The 25,396-nt window shown below is 38.8% G+C and overlaps 3 protein-coding genes across 8 annotated transcripts in view; 1 reads left to right on the forward strand and 2 right to left on the reverse strand.

Annotated features, from left to right (window-relative positions):
- Positions 1-3,781: 3,781 nt before the first annotated feature.
- Positions 3,782-22,913, reverse strand: IKBIP (IKBKB interacting protein). 2 transcript variants are annotated; one of them, XM_068561871.1, is made up of 3 exons: positions 22,462-22,907; positions 16,467-16,584; positions 3,782-4,718 (listed from the first exon to the last, which is right to left on the reverse strand). In XM_068561871.1, the coding sequence occupies exons 1-3, from the start codon at positions 22,635-22,637 to the stop codon at positions 3,963-3,965; spliced, it is 1,050 nt and encodes a 349-aa protein (XP_068417972.1). In that variant the 5' UTR covers positions 22,638-22,907; the 3' UTR covers positions 3,782-3,962. The 2 variants fall into 2 exon arrangements, with proteins under 2 accessions (XP_068417972.1, XP_068417971.1); XM_068561870.1 differs by lacking the exon at positions 3,782-4,718 and adding an exon at positions 9,341-11,792 and having other exon boundaries at positions 22,462-22,913.
- APAF1 (apoptotic peptidase activating factor 1) overlaps positions 22,233-25,396 on the forward strand; it is a 95,474-nt gene continuing 92,310 nt past the window's right edge. For 2 of the 5 annotated variants that reach the window (XM_068561864.1, XM_068561865.1), the window contains exon 1: positions 23,334-23,512. The gene's annotated coding sequence lies outside the window, so the exon portion shown is untranslated. Of the gene's footprint in view, positions 22,391-23,074; positions 23,250-23,333; positions 23,513-23,631; positions 23,911-25,396 lie in introns of those variants that run through there. The other 3 variants (XM_068561866.1, XM_068561869.1, XM_068561867.1) reach the window with 3 other exon arrangements.
- LOC137775848 (uncharacterized protein DKFZp434B061-like) lies at positions 22,833-23,808 on the reverse strand. Its single transcript, XM_068561969.1, has 2 exons — positions 23,606-23,808; positions 22,833-23,338 (listed from the first exon to the last, which is right to left on the reverse strand). The coding sequence occupies exons 1-2, from the start codon at positions 23,772-23,774 to the stop codon at positions 22,833-22,835; spliced, it is 675 nt and encodes a 224-aa protein (XP_068418070.1). The 5' UTR covers positions 23,775-23,808.

Below are 25,396 nucleotides of genomic sequence, written 5' to 3' on the forward strand. Positions count from 1 at the left end.
TTTTTGGCTGGGTTGGGTCTTTGTTGCTGTGCGTGGGCTTTCTCTAGTTGCAGTGAACAGGGGCTAACTCTTTGTTGCGGTGCATGGGCTTCTCATTGTGGTGGCTTCTCTTGTTGTGGAGCACGGACTCTAGGTGCGCGGGCTTCAGTAGTTGCAGCACGCGGGCCCTAGAGCGCAGGTTCAGTAGTTGTGGCGCACAGGCTTAGCTGCTCTGCGGCATGTGGGATCTTCCTGGACCAGGGATTGAACCTGTGTCCCCTGCATTGGCAGGTGGATTGTTAACCACTGAGCCACCAGGGAAGTCCCAGCATATCACTTTTAAAAACAGAATACGTGATATGAGGAATCAAGAAGCTCATGATCTTGTTTCAGACACCCATGAAACCATTTGCAAAGAACGATGGACACTTAGTGCTTAAATAAAGTTTTAGCAATAAAATTGTGAGGGAGACTTCAAGTGCTACAGCAGTTCAGAAAAGAGAAAATAATATGGAGTCAAAGAAGCAGGGAGAAAGTTTCTTGGGGCTCAACTTAGAACTATGTGAATCAATTTTAATGCTAACTCTTTAATGGAAAAAAGCCCAAGGCTTGGGGATGAGCCATTCTGGTGTAAGAATTTATAAACTTGAGACTCATCCTAGAAGCGGCCAAGATGGTGGAGTAGGAAGGCCCTGAGCTCTCCTCCTCCCACAGACACACAAAAATTACAACTATCTAAAGCGCAATTGTTGATGAGAACCACCTGAACGCTAGGAGATAAGATATTCTACAACTGAAGATATAAAGAAGGAAGCACAATGATACAATTAGGAGGGTCAGAGATGAGGTATACTAAAGACCCATACTCCAGGGTAGGTGACCCACAAATGGGAGGATAATTACAACTGCAGAGTTTCTCCCCCAAAAGTGAGGGGTCTGAGCTCCACTTCCTGCTCCCCAGACCCAGGGGTCCTGCTCTGAGGAGACAAGCCCCCAGAACATTTGGCTTTGAAGGCCAGTAGGGCTTACTTTTGGGAAACTCGGAGGGGCTGGGGGATATAGACTCCACTCTTAGAGTACACACAAAATCTCATATGCTCCAAGACCCAGTGCAGAAGCAGTAGTTTTAAAGGAGCCTGGGTCAGACCCACTGGCTGATCTTGGAGAGCCTCCTGGAGAGGCAGGAGGCAATTGAGACTCACTCTGGGGATGTAGACACCGGCAGCAGCCATTTTGGGGAGCTCATACCCCCACGAGAACACTGGTGCTGCCAAGTGTCATTTTGGAATCCTCCTTCTAGCTTATAGGGTCTGGACCCGGCCCTGTCTGCCAGCTGCTAGGGACCAGAACTGGGACACTGCAAGCCACACAGCTAGCTAGGTGGGGACACAACAGGCCAGCTTCCCTGGGATTCAGCTGCCCTGGAACCCAGCCCTGCCCACCAGAGAGCCCAGGATCTGTCTCCAACCCGCGTCCACCAGTGGGCCAGCACTAGCCCCGGGACCTGGCCTCACCCATCAGGAGGTGGTCACCAGCCCCAGGACCCCATGGGTGCTGGCTCTACCCACCTGTGTGTTGACACCAACTCTGGAACACCTAGGGCACTGCCACCAGAGACCCTGGGACCTGGCTCTGCCCATCAGCAATTCCACTCCTGGGTGTTTAACCAAAGAAAATAAAAACACTAATTTGAAAAAATATATGCACCCCCTATGATCATTACAGCATTATTCACAATTGCCAACATATAGAAGCAACCTAAGTGCCCATCAATAGATGAATGGATAAAGAAGATGAGGTATATATGGGGTATACCATATATCACAATGGGGTATGTATCACATATCACAATAGGGTATATATCACAATGGAATATTAGTCATGAAAAGGAGTGAAATCTTGCCATTTGTGACAATATGGATGGACCTAGAGGGTATTATACCAAGTGAAATAAGTCAGACAAAGACAAAAATACTGTATGATTTCACTTATATGTGGAATCTAAAAAACAAAACAAATGAACGAACATAACTAAGCAGAAACAGACTCGGAGATAGAGAACAAACAGGTGGTTGCCAGAGGGGAGGGGGGTGGGAGGGGAGAGAAATAGGTGGGGAGATTAAGGGGTACAAACTTCCAGTTACAAAATAAATGAGTCATGGGGATGAAATGTAGTGTGGGGAATAGAGTTAATAATTATGTAATATATTTTCATGGTGACAGAAGCAACTAGACTTATCATGGTGATCATTTTGAAATGTATGAAAAAATCAAATCAGGGAAAGTTCCCTGGCGGTCTAGTGGTTAGGACTCCGCGATTTCACTGCCGGGTGCCTGGGTTCAGTCCCTGGTGGGGGAACTATCCTGCAAGCCATTTGGTGTGACAAAAAACAAACAAAAAAAATCAAATCACTATGTTGTGTACCTGAAACTAATGTAGTGTTGTAGTGTTGCAGGTCAGTTATACTTCAAAAACAAACAAACAAACAAATTCATAGAAAAAGAGATCAGATTTGTGGTTATCAGAGGTGGGGGGCGGGGGAGGGGGATTGGATTAGGTAGTCAAAAGGTACAAATTTACAAGATAAAGAAATACTAGGGATGTAATGTACAACATGATAAATATAATTAACACTGGTGTATGTTATATATGAAGGTTAAGAGTAAATCCTGAGTTCTCATCACAAAGAAAAGTATGTATTTTCTATTTCATTTTGTATCTATAGGAGATAATGGATGTTCACTAAACTTATTGTGGTGATCACTGCATGATGTATGTAAGTCAAATCAAGATGTTGCACACTTTAAACTTCTACAGTGCTGTATGTCGATTACATCTCAGTAAAACCGGAAGAAAAAAATTCATAAACTCTTCTTTTTGAGGTAACTAGTTCTATGCATCTGGATACTGTTCATGCTGGGCATTTGAAACTGGGGCTAATGTTTGTGGGTGAGTTTTTTTTTAGATTATTATATTGTACTTTTTTTACGACTTTATTGAGGAATAATTGATGTACAATAAACTGCACATATTTAAAGAGTACAATTTGATGAGTTTGACACAAGTCTATACCCATGAAACCATCAAGACAATCAAGATAATAAATATCCTTCACCCCTCAAGATTTCTTTGTGCTTCTTTAAAAGTTATACTTCCCAGGCAACCACTGATTTATTTTCTGCCCCTACATATGGGATTGGATTTTCTAGAATTTTATATAAGTGGAATTGCTAATGTGATGCTGTTTTAAATGTTAGAACTTCTTTGCTTTGGCTGCTTCTGGTCACGTCAACACCGCACATGAGTTGTGCTGCTTTGGGGCAGCCTCCATCTGAGGCTTGGCAAGCCCCCTGCAATCTGTGCCCCCCCCCACCCCGCAAACCCTGCTCTAGATGCCACTTCCCTACCCCGTTTTAGGTGACCTTTCCGTGTTTCCTAAAGCCATAAAGGACCCAGGAAGTCTTACATGATTCTTTTCCTGCAGCTCCCTGGTTGTGACCTTTCTAGTTTCTCTTACTCTAAATGGATAATATATGTTACAGCCCTGATCCTGATGGGCAGTTCTTCAGCTGGGCCCCAGCCACACGTACTATGCTCCTTGGCAGTTAGTGAGGGCAAGTGGGGATTCAGATCCTGCCCCATCTAGATTTCCCAGCGCTAGACTGGCAGACCCTGAGTGTGTATGTGTGTGTGCATGTGCGTGCGAACATATGCATGTATATGTAAGGGGGATGCATAAGGTTCTTACTATATAAAGTTGCAAACATGTTTTATATAAAGTTTTAAATACATTTGAGCATATTTATTTTGGAAAATCCAGTGCTCAGTCCTTCAAAAACTTTTATTTTTACTGTACAAAATAGAATCAAATACAAAATAGTATTTACTCCAAAATTTCACTATTTCTGACTTGTCAGTCTTTTTATAACATGACAGAGGTCCCATTAAAAAGTTTCTTCAGTCTAATCTAAATAATTTCAAGCTAATCCATATCTGAAATGTGTTTTATTTCATCTTTCATATCCTTAATCTCAGCTCGGACTATTGTTAAATTAGATATTTTCTCTTTTAAGAAAGCAATTTCTTTCTCTCTTTGTAATAAGTCAGTAACCAATCTCCCAATGCGTACTGTTAAATCATTTACCAAGGGTTCCAAGCGGGAAAAGTCCTTCTTTAGATTATACACCTTTAGTTTTAGATCATTTGCAAAAGTCACTGTCTTCAGAACTTTAGCTCTGTCACTTTCTAAGCTTAAAAATCTATCTGTGTGCTTGCTGAAATCACTCTGTAGCTCAGAAAGTATCTTCTTAACAGAGTTAATTCTTTGTGAATTGTCAGATGCTGTCTTTCGGAGCATTGCTGTTCGGTCAATGCTACTTGAAAGAAGATCACCTATGTTTTTTACTGTATTTTTTTCTACTTCTTCTATTTTATTTTCTAGTTCTTGAACAGAATCTGTCAATGATGTTACATCAGTTACTAAACCTGAAATACGTCGTATATCTGTTTTTACAGTTGTAATCTTGAGACCGACATCTTTTGCCATGGAAGTTGTACTTTGGTCTACTTTTGTAACATCTTCAGAAACAGTGGTCAAATTGTTGTTCAATATATCCTGCTTTTCAGTTATCCTGTTGGACCAAGTTTTCACCTCATAAATCTCCTCCTGTAGACGCTTTAGATGAGTAATTATTTGAAAAGACTTCAAGTGTTCTATGATAGCTTCAGACTTCTGACACTGTAAGAAAATATAGTACCAGAATAATTAAATTGAGTAAAAGCTTAACATTTAAAATTCAACTTAAATTTTAGGTGTTATTTTAAACTATAAAGTTACTACTCTTCTGGAAAGCATTTGGTAAAAGATGCATCAAGTGTATTGCTAATGCATAGGAAGGAAAACATTGAGGAAATTTCATGTGACTGTAAATGGCATTTTTCAGTTATTTTTGCACCATCAGTCCTCTGCATGGTGACAAAATTAGCTAAACGAGGGAAAATGATGTATCTTCAGTTGCTGGAGAAGGGAGGAGGAAGCCCCCTCTAGATGAGTTTTGGTAAATTTGGGGGGTCAAACAAGACAACGTGACTTCTGAAACGCAAGTTTGTTTGTAGGTACAACAAGTGCTAGAATGAAGGGACTTTATTGTCCTATTACTTTTATGAATACTTTTCTGGGGTATTGAACTAATTCCATTCAATTAGTAATCCTTAAGTTCCTAGTGTGTTGTCAGTCATGTGAAGTCTGAGGAACATAAAGATGAGTACAGCTTCGGTTGTGGCTTCAACTCAGTTCAGCAGTTTAATAGAGATGATAGATATGTAAAAAACAAAACAACAAACAAACAAAGCACTATCTCCAAGGTTCTAAAATTCCATGATTCCAAATACAAGTGATTCTCAACTTTTGGATGTTTCAGTGCCATCCTCCTTCCCCAGCATCCATTGAATACTGATGTCTCTAAATTGTTTTGGTTTAACTTGGACAAATCAGCTGATGAACATTTTGAGCCACACAACTGCCTGGCAACATTTCAAGTTGTTATTTTTGTTGTTGTGTGCGTGTGTATGTGTGTTTATATAGCAGTTTTGGGGAAATTGAGTTATTTTATTTTATTGTATTTTTAATATTTGAATTTTTATTGCATTGTGCCATCAGTTAATAAAGTTAAGAGGGAAAGGGGAATATTAAAGTGCTGATTATAGTGATAAGATGGGTAAGTATCATAAACAATACAAAATTGAAAATTAAAACATACATGTGTGAGGTCTATCCATGTTGTCACAAATGGCAGGATATCCTTTCTCAAGGCTGAATATATCAATGTATCAAAGTATCATGTTGTACACTTTAAATTTACATTTAAATGTTATATGTCAAATTTATTTAATTAAAAAAATAAAACACATAGGAATTGTCAGGTTTCAATTAAGTTTCAATCAGAAGATTAACTTAAGCCTGTGCGCTGTATGCTAAACTATGAAGAAAAAAAATTAAAGAACAAATGTAAAATATATTGTCAAAGCCTGTGTCCTAACACAGATATACATTGTGATTACATTGAAAAAAGGAATCCCATTTATAACATGTAAGTCAGTTGTTCCACTTTTGCACATTTAACTTTCAGCTTGTTTTCTAGGAAAGCATTGTTTGAAAGTGGAGATTGTCTATAGCTTTCTACTAATAATCAAAACCAGCTTGATTCAACAACGTTTACTGTGCTGATATGTGCTAGTATGAGCAGGAACTGACTCTGCTTTCAGAAAGTTTGTCACTTAGTTTGGGAAAGAAAATGTCAGTAAATGGATTATTTAAAATTCAGAAAAAATAAGGAATCAAAAACAAATACGCAGGTTGAAAAAGATTTTTACAAAATAAAAAATGCAGTTTAAAGACATTAAGTTTTTTCCAAAATAATTGTATTTCTTCAATATGTTTTTTATAAATCATCTTTCTTAAATTGCCTTTGCCTGGTTCACTCAGGTAACCTGTTGGGGTTATTTTGGTAACATTAACTTAGTTTTACTTAATGCAAATAAATATTTAATATGCTTGGAATATTATTTTTACGGCAGCTTAAAAAAGGAGCAGTCATATAATTGCAAAGAAATGACAATCTGAAATGGGGCAGTAGAAAAGTTAATTCAAAGCATCAATACCACCTTCTTGCCCCATCATATATATTTGGTTCCAAAATATATTTTAGGATTTTTCTCAATAGGTTTATGCTATGTTGATTAGTGGTGGGGATGGTGGCCCAAAATGTTTTGTTTGTTTGTTTGTTTGTTTGTTTTTGGTAGAGAAGTTAGACTGTGAAAAAATTATCGTGGGTATGACAGTAACGAATAGCCACAAATAGGAAGGAAATCAAGCAGTGAGTGCAAAACCTTAAGTTTTATTTTTTAGGGGAAAGTTTTGCAATAAATTGTATTTGCTGAAAGAGATTTTCAAAGGTGAAAGGAGAGGGCTTACTTTCATCTATTTCATTACTAGGTTATCATTTATTAATGTATCTAATCTGGTAGAGTAGAGATAGCTTAACAGCATTAAACAATTAAAACATCTCAGAAAGGGCTAAATTTATTCTTAGAAGTATAAGATCATTAAGAAACTGTTAGTAAGCCTCTTTGTCACACTTGGTAGGTTATAAAAGCAATTTATTATGAACTTCTATTAGTCTTCACTAAAATAGAAACTCAATACAGTATAGGAATAGCCTAGAAATTGTTTCACTGAATTATGTTTAAAGATTACATAATGGCTTGTTTAAGCTATTTGCCTAAGATGAACAGAAGAGGTGGAGTCTATTGGTAGCTCGAAAGATTCACCCAGTAATTTGAATACTTACTGATATTCCTATTCCTATCATATGAGCAAGGTACTAAGCTAGATGCTGCCCTGCAATGTTAAATGTTGTCTGGATCTACAAGCAAAACAACGTGAGTCAAGGGAATGATTTGTGGGTCCAGTCAGCTTCTAAAAACTTTGCTAAAGGATCTTTGAACTGTACTAAGGGACCTGGAAATTTTATTGATCTCTAAAGTTTAAAACCACTTAAAGCCAGGAGAGATTTTAGAAATTATTTGGTACAATTCCTTCATTTTACAAATTAAAAAACTGAGCCCCAAAATAAAGTGCCCAAGAACACAGAGTTAGTGGCAAAGCCTGGATTAGAAGATTCCAGTCTAGGGTTTTTTTCTCCTCCACTGCTTTCTCACTCTTCCCTAAACATTTATTGATTCTTTCTTATGCCCAAGGCCCAAATAATTTTAGGTCAGTTACAACTTTTGAGGGACTTATAGTCTAGTTTAATGGCAACACAGTAGTGGGTGCATTTGACTGAATTATAGCTTTCTGAATTCTCAAGATAGTTCTACTGACAGCTGATTTCTTGTGATTTTTTTTTTCCCTCCCTGGTTGAACAGCAGCAGGTTGCACTGTACAGTGGGAGGTCAGTGGCCTCTGGAATTGGACAGACTCAGCAGTGTGATTGTAAGATTCCTAATCTTGCTGAGCCTCAATTTCCTCATTTGTAAAAGGGGTCTCATAGCTAGCAAAGCTGCGGTGAGAATCTGTGATAACACATGCAAAGTGCCTAGCACAAAGACTGGGACAGGGTAGATACTCAATACACGGAGCTGTTAGGATGATGACGAATGTAGGCCTCCTAGCAGTGTGACACATAAGAGGCTCCAAAATGTCGGTTCTATCCTCCCCTGCTCTGTAAAGCTGGGATGGAGCATTTTGATTTGTGTTAAATTAGTAGTTCATAGCTGAAGTGACACAGATACTGGGTGAATTTGCAGAGCTTTTGCCAACTGTGCAAATATGAGGCAAATCTACAGAGAAATACATTAAAAAAATTATGTTTGGTGAATATGACATCACGTTAATCTTTGGTCAAGATTATAGATTCACACAAAGACCTACAATTAGATTAAAATTAAAATAATGCCATTGGGAATTCCCTGGCGGTCCAGCGGTTAGGACTTCACGCTTTCACTGCCAAGGGTGTGGGTTCAATCCCTGGTCGGGGAACTAAGATTCTGCAAGCTGCATGGTGCAGCCAAAAAAAAATAAAAAGCCATTAACTTTGTATCTTACAAATTTAGTTTTCTATCAATCCATACAGGCTAATAAATCAACATTTTTCATTATAAAATATAAAAATACACTTAGTCAACAGCTTCTCATCTTTAGGCAAAATTTAAGGAAATATTACTGCAAATATACTTTTTAACTTTACATCGAAGGGTTAAGAAAATTAGGTGTTTGTTTTGTAAAAGTGATTTATATGTGCTAATTAAAAAAATGGACACTACTCTCTATCAGAAACTTAATGTAAAATTTATTATTAATTACAAAGATACAAAAATGTGTCTTAGGATATGGTAATCTTCCTTAAAGGAAAAACTAACAATGTAATTTAATATTTGATACACAGGAAAGTTTTTGAAATTTCAAGTATCTGTGTTAAATAAATGAATTTAAGAAACAGAGGAAGACAAACTAGGTACATCTAAATCTCTCGTGACAATTTTTTATAGGAAAACCCCTGAATAAAGGAATATATACATGTGTACATACATGTACACAGTATTTTCTCATGAAATACTTGTAGAAGGGCAGTTTTTGTTTTCCTTGTAATTGTCACTATAGAGCACAGTGGCCACCTTATTTCCATTTATTTTCTGTAACCATTACTATGGTACATACCCTAGTTAATAATAATGATGTATCAAATCTGGTGACACACCAATAAATAAATAAATAAATAAATACATAAATAAATACAAGTAAAGAGTACAAGAGATCACATATGCCCTGGCAGGATGGAGGTTGAAACGACAAAGTTCCAGTTAACTTTATAATCTATTTTATTAGCGTGAAAATAAAAGCAAACAAATACAATTTTGTTAGTGCACACAGACAAGAATTTACATATTCAGAAGTCAAGAAATTTAATGTTAATATTCCAGAAATTAATGCTATGCCTATGACCCATGGCTGTCTACCATAGGCCTTCCTAACCCCAAAGTAGAACTTATTTGGGATTTTTCAAAAAATGTACAGATTTACATAATAAAACCACCTGACCACAACGATCTTTTGTAACTGACTTCTTTCAAGTTCTTTGTGTTTAATTCCACTGAAATTGCATTATAAAACTGGGACTATAGTTGGTTATTGGCAAGAAGAAACATGTTAGAACAGTACTTTCAAATGCAGTTAACTCAGTTTTTTCAACACCAACCTTGGACACCCTTGATACATCAGTTTACCAATAAAAGTGTTATGTGCTTCCCCAAACTTGCACATTTCCAATTATCATTATTGCAAAAATCTGTCTAGACCTCCCCTTAATTTCACCTCAATATGTCCATGTCTTATTCCCTGTGACTCTATTATATAATTTTGTGTAAAATAAAATCACTATGTAAAACAAATTTGGTTAGGTAATTAGTTTGGGGACTCTAAAATAATGACATATTTTAGTTACCATAATTATCACATCATATCTCATTATGTTGCTTTTTCTTCTTTAAAATAGGCCACAGGCTTATTAGTGTATTTTTATTGTAAGCAGAATAATTTATCTAGAGATCAGGTACCTAGCAAACTCAAGAGTCTGTAACACAGTTAGAACCTTAAAAAAAAAAAACAAAAAAACGCCCAGGTATACAAAGATATTCCCTAAGTCCATACTTCACAGGATACACACTTAATTCATAGGGAAAACTTTCAAAAAGAACACATTTACTCTTTAGAAAAATTTCGTACAAGTATCTATAACAGTTTAGAACCTTAACAAAAAGTAAAAATGTTTCCCAGTCTCCATAGTTTTCAAAAAGTGCATATTAATTCATAGCAAAGCATTCCAGGCTCTCCCTCAGGCATGTTATCTTTTATTTTAGACAAAATTCCTATGAACTTGGTTGTCTGGATTCTTAGCCTGCAGTAAATTGCAAAGGAAATGAAAAATTGGCTGAGGTGAACACATTACTGATCAATCTGACAGTAAGATCAGGTCAGTGGGTTACTTTTTCAGGTGTCAGAAAAGGTATAAGAAATAGACAGAAGGTTTGAAAAATAGCAAACTGGGGTCGAGTGACGAGGTAAACACCCCTCAATAGCTCCTAGGGACATTAATATATTTGGGTCCAATATGACAGATGAAATTCACAATAATGTCCATTAATTATTAGAAAAACACTTAAAAATATTAAGTATATTGCTTCAAAAAAGTAGAGAAATATATATTTTAGAAATGTTTCTATTTAAAATGGTGAAAATGAAATAAGTTTTATTGCTTAAAAAGATAAGCTTTGACTCTCTGGATAACACATTTGTGTGGACACCTCACTTATTTTCCAATAATGTAGGGTAAAGTGAGGCATATCAAAATAACTCAAAAGCATGGAACTAATCAGGTTATGTATAATAATGTGGTTCATCAGGATAAATGTAGTGCATTCAAAAATCACTATCAATTCCTTTATTTTCTAGATTATATTCTTCTGGAGTCCCCTTTTCTCTTGTACTTGAATATACTATAAAATCATGAACTTTTCCTTTTAGAACATCCAGTTCATTCTGCATCTTTAATATGCTATTATCATACTGAATTCCTTCAAGGGTTTTCTGCATCTCCATTATTTCAGATACTGCTTTCAGCATATCATCTTCCATATTAAACATCTGAAGAGTCAAGTCTTCCATTTTCTTCTCTGTCTCTATCAGATCCTGAGAGACTCTGAGAACAGAGCGAATAGCACTTTCAATTGTTGGCAAATGCGTCTTGCATTCTTCAGCTTTGGGTTCGTAGCTGGAAAGTTTATTAGTCAGGTCTTCATCTCTGGCAAAGAGAGCATGCTGTCCCTCTTCTAACTTTTCAAGTGCTTTTGTGTCGGAGCCAAGCTGCTCCTCTACTCGCAGAAGATCCTCTTGTTCTTGTCTTTTTATAGTTCTAATATTTCTTAGTGTGCTATCTTCCAAATCTTTTAGCCTTTCAGTGAGCAATTTTATTTCTTGTTCAGCTGAGTTAATTTGGACAGTCACTTGAGAATGTATATGTTTTGATTCTGATTTGAAAATGTCTGTATTAACATTCATTTCTTCTAGGCTTCTCTTCCAGAAATCTGTAATGTTCTGGAATTTCTCATTAAGGCTTTGCATCTTTTGAGTGAGCATCTCTTCACTATTCTGAATGTCATGCATGATACTTTGGAGGCTGGATACTTCCTGCTCAAACTGGGTCACCAAAGACATGGATGATGTAGCTTCCTGCAGGATACTTTCAGTAGTTGCAAGCTGCATTTATAACACAAAACAATTCCCAAGGCTACTTAATAACTTTTATTTTAGGGAAACACACTTTAACAATCACTTGCCAAGTTCAAATTCTGAAGATGTCTAAAATATCCAAATACATAAGAATCATACAGACAAAAACAATTGCTACATATTTAAGTTGTTAAAAACATGTTTTAAACACATTTAATAGATTAGCACTATGGTAGAAAAATACGGTTGTCCCTCATCCCTAGGTATCCACCTGTGGGGCATTGGTATTCCTGTGGATACCAAAATCCATGGGTGCTCAAGTCCCTCATGTAATATTTGGACGGGGAACCCACAGATACGGAGGGCCAACTGTATACACCTGAACTTATAATCCTAAATATTTGTGCATTTTCATGGAGGGATATTCAAAAGAAAAAAAATGTTAAAGAAGCCTGAAGTATATCACATTTCCTTCTTTTTTTATTCCAATGGAAAGCAACTTAGTTGTCATTTTAATAGTTATTTGGCTTTTAGAAACTGACTTAGTTATAAAATTTGTTAAATTTAATAAGTTCTATGATTCTGGAAGACTTTCTGCCTGAAAAAAAAATTTGTTGACTGACCTCTTGCAGAAAAGGTACCAGAATCAGATCTTATAACTATCACAAAGGCAAAAAGTGAATAAAAAATCAGTTTACAGAGACAACTGATGTCAAACAGTAAAGTGTTCTAAGTATCTATAAATTATGGTAAGCTCCTAGCATCTCCTAAAATGTCCAGAATATAGAAGGACCAGGTTGTGGACCTCTTTCTTAGCCTACACTCACACAAAGATAACAGCTTTAGAGACTACAGGAAGGCCTAGAAATGATCATTAATTTATCAAATGTTTGCAGCATTATGTTGAAGACATAATACTGTACAAGACACAGTTCTGCCCTTAAGCAGCTTAGTTTAATTGGGGAGAGAGTGAAGTCTACATGCGCTGTGACAGGGAAAGAGCTATGGAAGCACTTACATAGGGCACCCAAACCGAACTTCAATGATCAAGGAAAATACTATAGAAATATTATCTAATACCTGCTTCTAGTTACTTCCTCTAAATCATCCTACACACTACAGCCAGATTTAAGGTTTTAAAAACTGCTATGTACATCATGGTACAACATTAAAAACCCCTTAACGTTTCCTAACACTTCTAGGAGGAAGTCCCAAATTCCATAACTTCTCTATATGTTAGCCTTCCTTCCTCTTTGCCTAGCTAAGTTCTGTCCTTCCTTCAAGGCTCAGACCAGGTCTCAGGTCTTCAGTGCAGCATTCTTCCATGACCCTAGCCCTGAGAGCCTGAACTCCTGTAGAATCTATCATATTACATATTTGCCACTTATTTGGCATTTAGTGCATATAATTCAAGAATTCTTGAGTGTTCGCTCTGTGCCAGACCTTGTGCTAGACACTGGATATAAAAACAAAGATACAGTATAGTCCCTGACTTCACAATTTGATAGGGGAGATAGTGTTTTGGATCTTTCATGTCATATATTCTAGACCCCCAAAAAGATTTATTGAGTGTTCTCTGTTCCATTACTAGGCACTAAGGATACAGAGATAAAAGACACAGCATTTGCTCTAAAGATCAGTGAAGGAAACAAATGAATTAACAACAAAATATCACAATAGATGATGATCTGTGTCATGACAGAATTAGCACGGGAGAAGGCATGCTTAGAGGAGAGATCAGAAGTCTGGAGGAGGAGGCTTAGAAGTGACTGAAATCTGACTCTTAACAGACTGACGAATTAGCCAGGAGAAGCTATGAGAGCTTCTAAATTCCTTAGGGGAAGAGACCATGTTTTATGCCTTTTTGTAGTCCCCATATCTCAGGGTATAAAGAACATGTTTCTTGATATTTAGGAAGAAGAATGGCCAGAAACCTCCTGGGTCCACCCCAATCAGGACCTGAAGCAGTTCCAGGTGATAGCTGGGAACAATGCATAACAGTATCGCTCTGAAACCTTGTTTAAAAATTATTTTTAATGTATACACGTAGCTATAATACGAGTTCCTTTAAAAACACCAACTATGAGAAATACTTGTACATTGGTAATAGTGTTATGTTTCGTTGTCTTCTTAGCAGCATTTTGCAGAGACAAGCTTATCTTAATCCAAGGTAATTTCTTGTCTAGGCTGTTCACCAGAGCATCTCTATAACCTGGAGGCAGTATAACCCAGGAGACTCCAATTGTAAGATCAACTTTTCAGGATAACAAAGGTCTCAAGACTTAATCTGCAAACAATAAGTGACTAGTACACCACAATAGCTAGCATTTATGGGCTGCCATTATAGTCTAATAGTTTTTCATTTTTTACAAAAGTTAATATCTTAAATTTATTACTGCTTGGAAGTTTTCAAAGAGCTTGCATATATATTGTATCTCATCTGATCCTTACACAAATCTTGATATTCTCATTTAATAAATGATGAAGTAGAGGCCAAGAGAAGTTAAAGTGATTTTTCCAAAGTCACACAGTTATGATGAAAGCCCATGTCTAGTTGTTTTCCCCTCCTACTGCATTAAGCTGGCCTTTAGGGCCAGCTTTGTAAAGAGGCAGCTATTGTTAAACTACTCCTAGGGCAGACTGGGAGAGAACGAACTACGTGAAGACAATATTTCTTGGATCCTAGGATGATATTTTAATTATCTGCTTCAAAGGCATTTATTTATTTACTTTTAATTGAAGTACAGTTGATTAACAATCTTATATTAGTTTCAAGTGTACAACATAGATTTACAGATTATACTCCATTTAAAGTTACTGCAAATAAATGGCTATATTTGCCTGTGCCATAAAATACATCCTTATTGCTTACAAAAGCATTTTTTTAATCTACATGAGTTTTATTAAAAACATTGCCCATTATAAAATTGGCCACGTAGTGGAAAGTAAGAAAAAAATGAATATTTTAATTTATGCATGGAGAAGCCCTTAGATTTACATTCTCAGTCTACCAAACTGTAGATTTAATACAAAAAATTTAGGACAGGGACTTCCCTGGTGGCACAGTGGTCGAGAATCCACCTGCCAATGCAGGGGACACGGGTTCGAGCCCTGGTCTGGGAAGATCCCACATGCCACGGAGCAACTAAGCCCGTGAGCCACAACTACTGAGCCTGTGCTCTAGAGCCGCGAGCCACAACTACTGAGCCTGTGTGCCACAACTACTGAAGCCCGCTCACCTAGAGCCTGAGCTCCGCAACAAGAGAAGCCACCACAGTGAGAAGCTCGCGCACCACAACGAAGAGTAGCCCCCACTCGCAGCAACTAGAGAAAAGCCTGGGCACAGCAACAAATGCCCAACGCAGCCAAAAATAAATAAATTAAAAAAAAAAACCCTTAGGACAGTGTTCCATCTTACAGCTGCTTAGGAGTAATTAGATATTAGAAGTGGGAAACTAGAGGGCTACTGGGGAGAGATACTGAGAATGATAGCCGACAGGCCAGGCTCTAATCTCCTGTAATATTTGACTTCAAATTCTAATCAGATGTTAAACCTTTGTCCTCCTTACCAGGTTCCAAGCTTGCAAGGCAGAGATTCACTAAAAGCATTTTAATTGCTGGCAAATTTTTCATTTAAAAAGGAAATCTTTCTTCAAAATTTGTTTTCAATAGCATTTAAGTACATGAAGTTCCTATCTCCTGGAATTTTTTCTATCATTATGCTTGCTCTGATTAGAGGGCTTTCGATAACTACAATGTTTCCAACCTGAGCCCTAGGTCAAAATACCAACTCTTGCAGCACCTTCCCAGAGGCCTCTAAACTCACCCTCCATGGAATTCACTGGCATGTGTAAGGGATAATTTTAATCCATGACTCTTCTCTTCTTGGGGATTACAGGCTTATTCTGTGCATCAGGCTGCAGGGACTTAGGCCGTCTATTTCATTTCTATACATTTTTGCAACATCTTTCCTTACCCTGGGGCCAAGCACAAATCCTTTTCTACCTTACCACTGAGTAAAGGCTCAGTGATGAACAAAGGAACAAACAAGCCATGTTTCCCAATGATAGCTTGGTCTCTGGTAGCCAGACAAGGCCCACATGATGACTTATTGGTTGCAGCTGACCTTCTCCTGAGACATGTGGTAGTTAAAAATTTTTTATGTCTCACATTTCTAAGAATCACAGTAGTAACGCACTTGTATTTGCATCTTGAAGAAACACAACATAGACATGGATTTTAATTTTCATTTGTCTATAAAAATCAATATTTATTTTAGGTTAGTCATTCTTATATGCATATGAATATATATGCTTACCAAGTGGAAATAAAGAAAAAAAACTGATGGATCTTAGTCCAAAAAGTGCTACTCCTATTTTAATTTTATATCTAAAAATCAATAATATTTTCAGTGCTCTAGATACTTGATATTTAAATAGAAAATTGAGGTCACGTCAATATGACAATATTGGTCTTTTTAAACAATAACATGTCATATATTAGAAAATTCTTGTCCTTTTGAAATGTAAGCCAAGACTAAGTTGGATTAAAGGGAGAATGTGAAGAAGTAGGAAAACCAGTGAGAGTTAAAGTAGTAATGGTCTAAAAGGCAGGAAAAAAGAATTTATCAACTGAGGTAGAAGGGTGGCAATGGGGAAGAAAAATGGTAAAATCTCCCCAAACATGCTAATTAATAATTACCTTTTCTGAAATTAAACTGATTTTACTTTGAAGCCCTTGGAATTCGATGGTTTCCATTTTCAGTAACTGGTATTGGTTTTCCACCTTTGCAAACTTTTCCGACTGCTGAAATACAAACCTGAAAAAGGGAAAAAAAAATCACTACTTCCTATCTCAAACCCATTTAAGTTCGGATGTTAAAGCAGTATTTTATGCCCACTTCTGGTAAGGACAACATAAATTCTGGTATAGGTAGTGGCAGCTTTTATAGGAAGCGAGGAGTGAGTACGCAGTCCAGTGGTTCAACAGCTTCACTGCATATTGGAGTCACCTGGCAGCTTTACTTTTAAATTTTTAAAATTTATTTATTTATTTATTTATTTATTTATATTTTTGGCTGCGTTGGGTCTTCGTTGCTTTGCCAGGGCCTTCTCTAGTTGCGCCGAGCGGGGGCTACTCTTCGTTGCGGTGAGCGGGCTTCTCAGTGCGGTGGCTTCTATTGTTGCAGAGCTCGTGCTGTAGGCGCGTGGGCTTCAAGTAGCTGTGGCTCACGGGCTCTAGAGCGCAGGCTCAGTAGTTGTGGTGCATGGGCTTAGTTGCTATGCGGCATGTGGGATCTTCCCCGACCAGGGCTGGAACCCATGTCCCCTGCATTGGCAGGCAGAGTCTTCTTTTTCATTTTTTAAAAAATTATTTATTTATTTGGCTGTGTTGGGTCTTCGTTGCTGCACGCGGGCTTTCTCTAGTTGCGGTGAGCGGGGCATAGTTGCGGTGCGCAGGTTTCTCATTGCCGTGGCTTCTCTTGTTGCGGAGCATGGGCTCTGGGCGCGCGGGCTTCAGTAGTTGTGGCACTCATGCTCAGTAGTTGTGGCGCACGGGCTTAGGTGCTCCGCGGCATGTGGGATCTTCCCGGAGTGGGGCACGAACCCGTATCCCCTGCATTGTTGGCAGGCGGATTCTTAACCACTGCGCAACCAGGGAAGCCCTCACCTGGCAGATTTAAAAAAGTGTAATGCCTGGGTCTTACCACAGAAATTCTGACTTAATTGGTTTGGGATGTGACTTAGATATTGTAAATTTTCAAATCTCCCAGCCAAGCTGACAACAAGTTGACACTTTATTGTAAAAATGACTTCCACTGAAAGACAAACATTTAAAGATTCCAAAACTCAACGGAGAGGTGAAAGACTCTGAATCAAACTCATAAATATCATTAGGCTAACTGTTGTTTATAAAACTGTCCAAAACTAAAATGGAGTTTTTGCATTTTAAACAAATGTTTACAATGTTGGATGAAATAAATTTCTTTTGATGATGGCTAATGTTTATTCTATGAGATAACAGTGAATTAAGTAAGCCCAGGTTACATAATTAGTACAGATTGACTTCTCCTGTGTGTTAATATGAACTTTTAAACAAAACTTCTCGTTATTAGAAAACACTATTATCCTAATTTCAAAGAAGGATGTGTAGACAATTCTTTTCTGATTGGCTATTTCATTCTTGGCTTTTAGGGATCAGCAGACAGAGATGAAGGAGAAAGACGGTCTAAAGAAATGTCTAATTTCAGGAACTAGTTTTATCATCCATTACTCCAGTGTTACCTCATGGATTTATCCTATAGATCAGTGTGTTCATTTAGAATAAAATCATTATTATAAAAGGGATCTTTTATGAAGGTTGATCCACAAAAATTCATAACAGGACTTTCTGTTTTATTTAATCTTTTTAATGTTATCTCTGCACTTCTCTTCAAAATTCAAATATTAAGCAAAAGCTTGAAGAAAACTGTATCATATTAGTGACCATCTCTGATGATAATTTGTAAAGTTTTTTTCATGGTTAGCTTCTCACCAAAATAAAAAAATAAAATTCACCATTTCTATATATGAATAGTGCATAAAAGAAAAAACAAGTATAAAGTTTACTTAGTGCTAGTAATGAAAATAATCAACTGTGGTCTGTATGATGCTGAGTTAAAATACATTTGTTTTATTTTCACTTAGAAGTGCCAGACACTATTCTAAGTGCATTATAAATATTAACTCATTTAACATTAAGGAAGAGGATGATTTTTCTCGAAGCCAAAAATGTACACTGAGAGAAGGTGGTTTCAATTGTGAAATACTAATTTTTGAAACTAGCATCCAGATTATGCCCAAGGTGCTTTGTTTCCTTTTTATGAGTCAGAGGCATTTTCTAACAGGAGCAGTTCAAGACCTCCTTACTCCCTATCTTCCTTCGTTTAGATGAGACAACAATTAGGGTCTGCTAAGGGCTACAGCTTCTAGGAGAAGAAAGGATTATAAACAATTCTGGACTAGGGATTTCTATTTCTAGGGTCTTGGCCTCTTTTTGGATTAATATCAAAGGTAGACAGCATATCATACTGGTTGAATGTGAAGCTAGGCAACTTTGGCTCTGCCATTTACTAGCTGTACAAGCACCTTGGACAAGTTATTGAACTTACCATTGCTAGTTTCCTCTTCTGCAAAGTGGGGATAAAACTACTGAGTTCATAGGGTGTTGTAGAGATTAAACAGGTTCATATTACTCAAGCTCTTAAAGTGCTTTGAACATAAAACATCAATTATTCTCTTTACGTACCTTTGCCCTTTCTTTTGAATTGCTTTGCACAGCTGCTTTTCCCATCCTTCTGACAAGCCTAGAGTGGTAAAATGGATCAGGGCTCCCTTCTACTTAACACTTGATAGAAGCTCCAGGCCTGTCCCACTTTGAACCAGGGTTGGGTTTATAGCAAACAAAGGATGAAGTGAATGGATGAGACCCACTAATAGGAAAAGAAGCATTCTCTTACCCTGTTTTGGGGCCTCTTTTCACTATCATAGGTAAAGATCTTGAAGGTATGGATGTAGGAGAAAAGGACCCGGATTAATTGGCCACCTTAGTGTAGGCTTTACAAAGGGAATCTTCCTGACTTCTTCATAATCCATTGCAGTTTACAGAGAACGCATATAGATTCAGGGCCCTGTGTGAATAAACCATGCATTTCCTTGCAGTCTTGTCTCTGCATAGCTCCTTTAGGCGGCCTAGATGTCAGACAGCTGATGAAGGATTTATATATACAGGATTTTTCTCTGGCTCTGTTTCAACTTAGTAACGAGAAAGAGTCAGTACCCATTTAGCTGTATGTTTCATACAGCAACTTCATTTTCAGCATAATACTGAAAGTTCAGGAACACACAGACCATATTCCATTTTTAAAAATCAAGGTAATTAAAGGATAACTGTCTTTCAGATTAAACTCCACTAACAACAAAAGCTGAAAAATGGGGTTAGCCAAGATTTTACTGTATAAATGATTTACAGAGAAAGTTGTATTAGATAGAGAAAAAAACCCCTCAATTATCTGATTGTTGAAAGAGCTTTTGACTTCTGATACATAATTATCACAAATGCTATGACAAACTTTTATAAAGGCAATTAAAAAATCTGTTGAAATTTCCAAAAGAAACTTAAAAGTTTTACAATGGAACTTCTAGTTGACTAAATTTCTATGTAATAAGCTTTTAAGGTTTTGTCTTGTTTAGTACCTTCATAACTTTTAAAAACTTTTTGAAAGCAGAATGTCTTCAATCTCTTACGTGGAAAATTTCCTTAAAGAGTTTATAAATGACGTATGCAAACCAACACCCAAGCCCTATAGTTCTGGGCAACTGTTATCTCCAACATCTTATTGTCAAGCTGACAGAAGATGATTATCAGAACTTTGTTTAATAGAGAGAAGATGTTCAAGTACCACCCTTTTGTTGCATTATCTCTGTTTATTTTCCAAACCAGGATCCAAAGACTAATGGTTTGAAGATACTGAAATAGTGATGCCTTGAAATCAACCTCGGACAGTGCAAGGGTTCAAATCTCTGCCCTAACTTAGACAAAATTAGAATACTCCTAAGCTGTATTTAGGCACATATATTCGATTTTGTATTTTAACAACCAGAACAGTGTCAGTACAATAAGCATGCAATAAAGATTTGATAGACCAATCTTTAGGTGCTAATCCTAGTGGTAAAAATGTCAGTGGCTTAGTTATAATTCCAGTGTGCTTTTTAGTATTTTGAGATGCTAAATGTTTGCATTTTATTTAGAAAATTCCCAAATTTACCACGAATACATATTTGCTATAGTGACCAAAGTATTTATACTTTAACTCTTGTCACAAAAGATTTCACAAGAGCAATTAACAGTCATTTAATAACAATCATTGAATCTGCCCATTTTAGAAATAATCTTTGAGCATTGTTTTATTATTTTGCAAAGACACAGTTCAAATAAAATCTTCCTACTTGAATATAACTTGTTTGTATCTTTACTGCAGGCACTAACAGTAAATTCCTGAGCTGAAGTGTCTGCTTTTCAAGTTGTTTTCCTTTATAGATTCCTGTTAGTGTGTTTTCCCAGGACAGTAACTAAATTATTGAAAAGTTGAGCATTTTCTGATGTAATTTATCTCATATGAATATGAATCTTTGGATGAGAATTAATAAATTCAGTAACTAAAACCAGTTGTATTAGGTTCTAGAAAGAAGCAACATATATATTTTAGCCTACTAAGTTCTAATACTGAATAACTTTCCCAGCACAAAGTTTTTGATTTACCTGAAGAAGGTCATGCAATTTAAGACATAAAAGCAGTTTATTTAAAACAGTAAATTCTGTACATTTATTCTTTTAAGATCAAAATATTCCATAAACAAATATATTAGTAAAATAACAATTTATCTCTTTTTGAAGAGAATATTTAATAATCAACATTTCACTTTATTGTAACAAATCTTTTATTGACTGACTGAGGATGAGTCATCAGTAAAGTATACTTCAAAATTTACTAGCATCAAAAATGTTCTAGGACTTCCCTGGTGGCGCTGTGGTTAAGAATCTGCCTGCCAATGCAGGGGACACACGGGTTCGATCCCTGATCCGGGAAGATCCCACATGCCACGGAGCAACTAAGCCCGTGAGCCACAACTCCTGAGCCTGCGCTCTAGAGCCCGCGAGCCACAACTACTGAGCCCGCGTGCCACAACTACTGAAGCCCACGCACCTAGAGCCCGTGCTCCGCAACAAGAGAAGCCACCGCAGTGAGAAGCCCGTGCACCGCAACAAAGTGGCCTCCGCTCGCCTCAACTAGAGAAAGCCCGCGCGCAGCAACGAAGACCCAACGCAGCCAAAAAAAAAGAAAAAATGTTCTAGATGAGAGGACATCCAGGGTTGCTTCTAGAATCCAATTATTCTTGAAGATAAATAGCTATCTTCTAAATACTTCAAAAATCAGTGAAAATGGAGAGGAACTCTAAAGAGTCAGTCTTGTTATTAAAACGAAATAGGTTAATCCTAAAGAATTTGAGGAAAACAAAATAAGTTGGTTTTAAGGTTATTTCTTAATATTCATCTTTCCTATGACATCAATATATCGCTATTTGCTTGGTTTAAAAACTATAAGTTTTTAGTTTCAGGTGAACAAAAGTGTTATACTAAAATTCAATCTGTAACTTAGGAATAGACTTTTAACGCATGCACAATAACCGAAATATGAGCTGTCCTCCAAAACTTGATATTATCATGAACGTTTGTTGCTTTAAGATCATAATGAATTCTTTTAAGGTTGCAAACGTTGCCAATAGGCATTTATGGGGTGGGGCAAATTTGTCCCAAATGCACAGCGGACAGGAAGTAACGGGTTCTAAAAACGGAAAAGCTTCTGTCCTGTAGCAGGCGCTTAATGAAATTTGGCCGCATCTGCATTTCTTAATGGTTGACGTTCCCAAACCCTGGCCTCAGCTCCAGCTGGGCGATCGAGGCACGCCAGCAGTACAAAAGCAAAATGAATTACGAGAAACGAGCGAAAGGAAAAATAAAGGTTGGGCCGTCACTTCCTTGGGGTCGATGCAGAGGAACAGAAGCCGCAAGCTTGGGGGCTAGAGGTTAGCGGGACGCCGAGCCGGGCGGGGCCGGGGCAGAGGCGGGACCCCGAGAAGAGAGGGCGACCACTTACCAGGCCAGGCCCAGGCACGTCCCCAGCGACAGAAGGCTCACGCCGGTCCGGGGGTCCGCCCAGCCCCCGCCTCCACCGCCCCGAGCCTCGGGGCTCTTCCCGCCCTCGCTTCGCTTCCCAGGCTCCGCTGGGGCTCCCTTGGGCGCCGACCTCTTCCGGCTCTTCACCTCAGACATGTCTGGAGGTCCTGAGGATGACAAACCCGGGGCTGCCTCTTCACCCTGGGGTAGCGGGACGTGGCCTCCTCAGCCTCCGCGGGAAGGATCGGCGGTGACCGCGCCCCGTTTCAGACTTGGCACCGCCCAGAAACCAGCCCCCTTCCTCTCCCGGCCATCCCCGCTGCTCCACAGTGTCTCCCAGCCACCCGCTTTCTAGTTCCTCCAGCTGGGGTAGGCGGCAATCCTACTTCCGCAAACCTCTACGTTAACGCTGCAAAACCAAGGAAACCGTGGCTCCCGGGCGTCTGCAAGCCGCCGGGACGCGGGGGGGCGGGGCGGGGCGGGGCAGCGCGCGCCACGTCGAGCGCGCCGACGCCACGGTCCGCCCTTCGTTGGAGCGCGGCGCGCCCCAGTTGGTGCGGCGGAGGTGCTTTTTTGTGCGCGCGCGGGCACTAGCTGGAGCCGAAGCGCGCGCGGCGACCGCCGCCTGGAGGGGTTCCGGGTGTGTTTATTTGCATGCGCGGGCCCGCGTCGTCCCAGCGGGGCGGACTGGCGGGTTTTGACTGCTCTACGGTCCTGAGGCGGAGAGGCTGGCTTTATTCCTGGGCAGAAGGGGTGAGGGAGCCGGAGGTGAGGCGTCTGGGCTGTCAGCGACCCGCGAAGACTTGAAGTAGACGGGGCGGCGTCCGGAGTGGCTCTGGGCTCCCGCCCGGGTGCAGCTGCAGCGGGAGGGAAGGAACGACAGTCCGAGTGGCCCTCCTTCCTTTGTGTCTGGGTTGGAATACTCACCTCGGCGCCCCGGGACTGCGTGGGCCGCCTGCGGGGGTGACGCCTCCTCCGCAGGTCGGAGGTTCCCGGGGGTCTTCAGGTGCCCCCCGGCTGCTGAGGCCCAGGTGAGACACCTGTGAGGCCCCGACCTGCCCCCGGGCTGTGGCCCGAGCCCCGAATTTCCTTTCGGAAGTCCTGTTGCCTCCACTCACCCCTACCTTGATCTTCCGGTCTGTCCCTGCAGGGCTTCTCGTCCCAGTGAAGACCCAGGTGCGAAGGTTTGGGTAACTTGGCGCCTCGCTTTTCTCCCCGAACCCGGTTCTTCGGAGGTTCAGTAGTCGATTTTAGAGACTGAGAATTCTGGGTCAAGGAATAATTATTAATCATTCTGATACTGTACCAGGAAGTGAAATTATCTAAAGAGGAAATGGTCAACTATTACGGTTTTCCTGGATGAAATTGTCCTTTATATTTCACAAGCCTGGAGAGTCCTGACTTTACATGGTTTACGTGGTTACGAAAGGTGGGACACTGAGAATTTGTTCAGAATATCTAAATGTGTGCAGTTAAAAAACGTATAAACTTAACGTCTTTAGTTTTAATAGGGCTAGGTAAAGTTGGAAACTAGCTTCAGGTGGTCAGAGTGTGTCTATTGCCTTAGCTATTGGACAAAAGCTAAAAAGTTCATTTTTGTTTTGTCAAATAGAGTTTTATTACTGAAAAATTAAGGGACGTTTTATGTTTTAATATGATTTTTAAAAATTAATTTATTATTTATTTTTGGTTGCATTGGGTCTTTGTTGCTGTGCGCGGGCTTCTCATTGCGGTGGCTTCTCTTGTGGAACACGGGCTGGGTAGTTGTGGCTCACGGGCTCTAGAGCACAGGCTCAGTAGTTGCGGCGCACGGACTTAGTTGCTCCGCGGCATGTGGGATTCCCCCCGGACCAGGGCTCGAACCCGTGTCCCCTGCATCGGCAGGGGGTTCTTAACTACTGCACCACCAGGGAAGCGCGGGACGTTTTATGTTTAACTTGAGATCATAAAAACATTAACATTTAAAAATGACCATAGCCTTGATCCTAACCATAATTTTTTCTTTTATCAATCAGTTTCATGCCAGTACTGGGCATTTTGTGAACCTTGACAAACATAGGCAAATGCTCTATTTACCTGTGTTTGAAAGTGACACATTTGGTGGTACTTTTTATAGTCATTATTGATTATTGGTTAATGAAGCTTAATGATTATTGCTCCTCTTCTGTGTGCTCAAAATTACTTGTGCTTATCTCTTGGCGCTTAGTACATCACATTCTAATTATCTGTATTTTACTCTCCTACCAGATTGTGAATTCCTTCAGGGATATGATTTAATCTCTGTAGATTCAGGGCCTGACACATAGGAGGGGCTCAAATGTTTATTGAATGAGCATATAAATAAACACATTTAGACACTCACTGTATTACATTGGATAAATTCTGTTTAAAAACTTGCAAATGTTCTGATCTGGGTTTTATACCGATTGAAAAATTTGCATCATATTTGAAATAAAGTCGGTAGGAACTTAGAGTATTATACTGTGAAGAATATTATTCCTTGTGTCCTCCTAGTCTAAGAAATGACATCAAAGGATATTTTCTGTTGCTTTGTCATAGTTAGCAGCTCAGCTGAAAAATTAGTGGAGTAAGCACATGAGAAATGTGTTTACCAATGAAGACCTACCAGCTGACACCCATCTTGAGTGAGAACTAATACTCAATACCAAGAATGCTCTATTTAGTCTTAATGATGGTAAAGAAATCAAGTAGTTTATAAATATTAGGACTTTAGTATGACCATTGTTTATAAAATCTTAAAGGAAGTTTTAAAATTGTACAAATGATAATGTGTATTGAAAAAAAATTAAGACAGTATAGAAAAGAAGAAAAAAGAACAGGGGAAAATTTCCCCCAAATCTTGCTACTTGGAAGTAACCCAAACATTTTGTTGAACAGACTTCTAAACACCTCTC

The sequence above is a fragment of the Eschrichtius robustus genome, chromosome 13, assembly GCF_028021215.1.
Source record: "Eschrichtius robustus isolate mEscRob2 chromosome 13, mEscRob2.pri, whole genome shotgun sequence".
Taxonomy (NCBI): domain Eukaryota; kingdom Metazoa; phylum Chordata; class Mammalia; order Artiodactyla; family Eschrichtiidae; genus Eschrichtius; species Eschrichtius robustus.

What these genes read in the sequence shown, in the direction of transcription:
- LOC137775848 (XM_068561969.1), bottom strand. Translation starts at nt 23,774, where the DNA reads ATGATTAATAATTATTCCTTGACCCAGAATTCTCAGTCTCTAAAATCG. An exon ending in GGACAGACCGGAAGATCAAG is followed by an intron (nt 23,339 to 23,605) that starts GTAGGGGTGAGT and finishes CTCCCGCTGCAG; the next exon opens with CTGCACCCGGGCGGGAGCCC.
- IKBIP (XM_068561870.1), bottom strand. Translation starts at nt 22,637, where the DNA reads ATGTCTGAGGTGAAGAGCCGGAAGAGGTCGGCGCCCAAGGGAGCCCCA. An exon ending in ACGTGCCTGGGCCTGGCCTG is followed by an intron (nt 16,585 to 22,461) that starts GTAAGTGGTCGC and finishes TCCCTTTTTCAG; the next exon opens with GTTTGTATTTCAGCAGTCGG. An exon ending in TCAGTTTAATTTCAGAAAAG is followed by an intron (nt 11,793 to 16,466) that starts GTAATTATTAAT and finishes TTATAAATGCAG; the next exon opens with CTTGCAACTACTGAAAGTAT.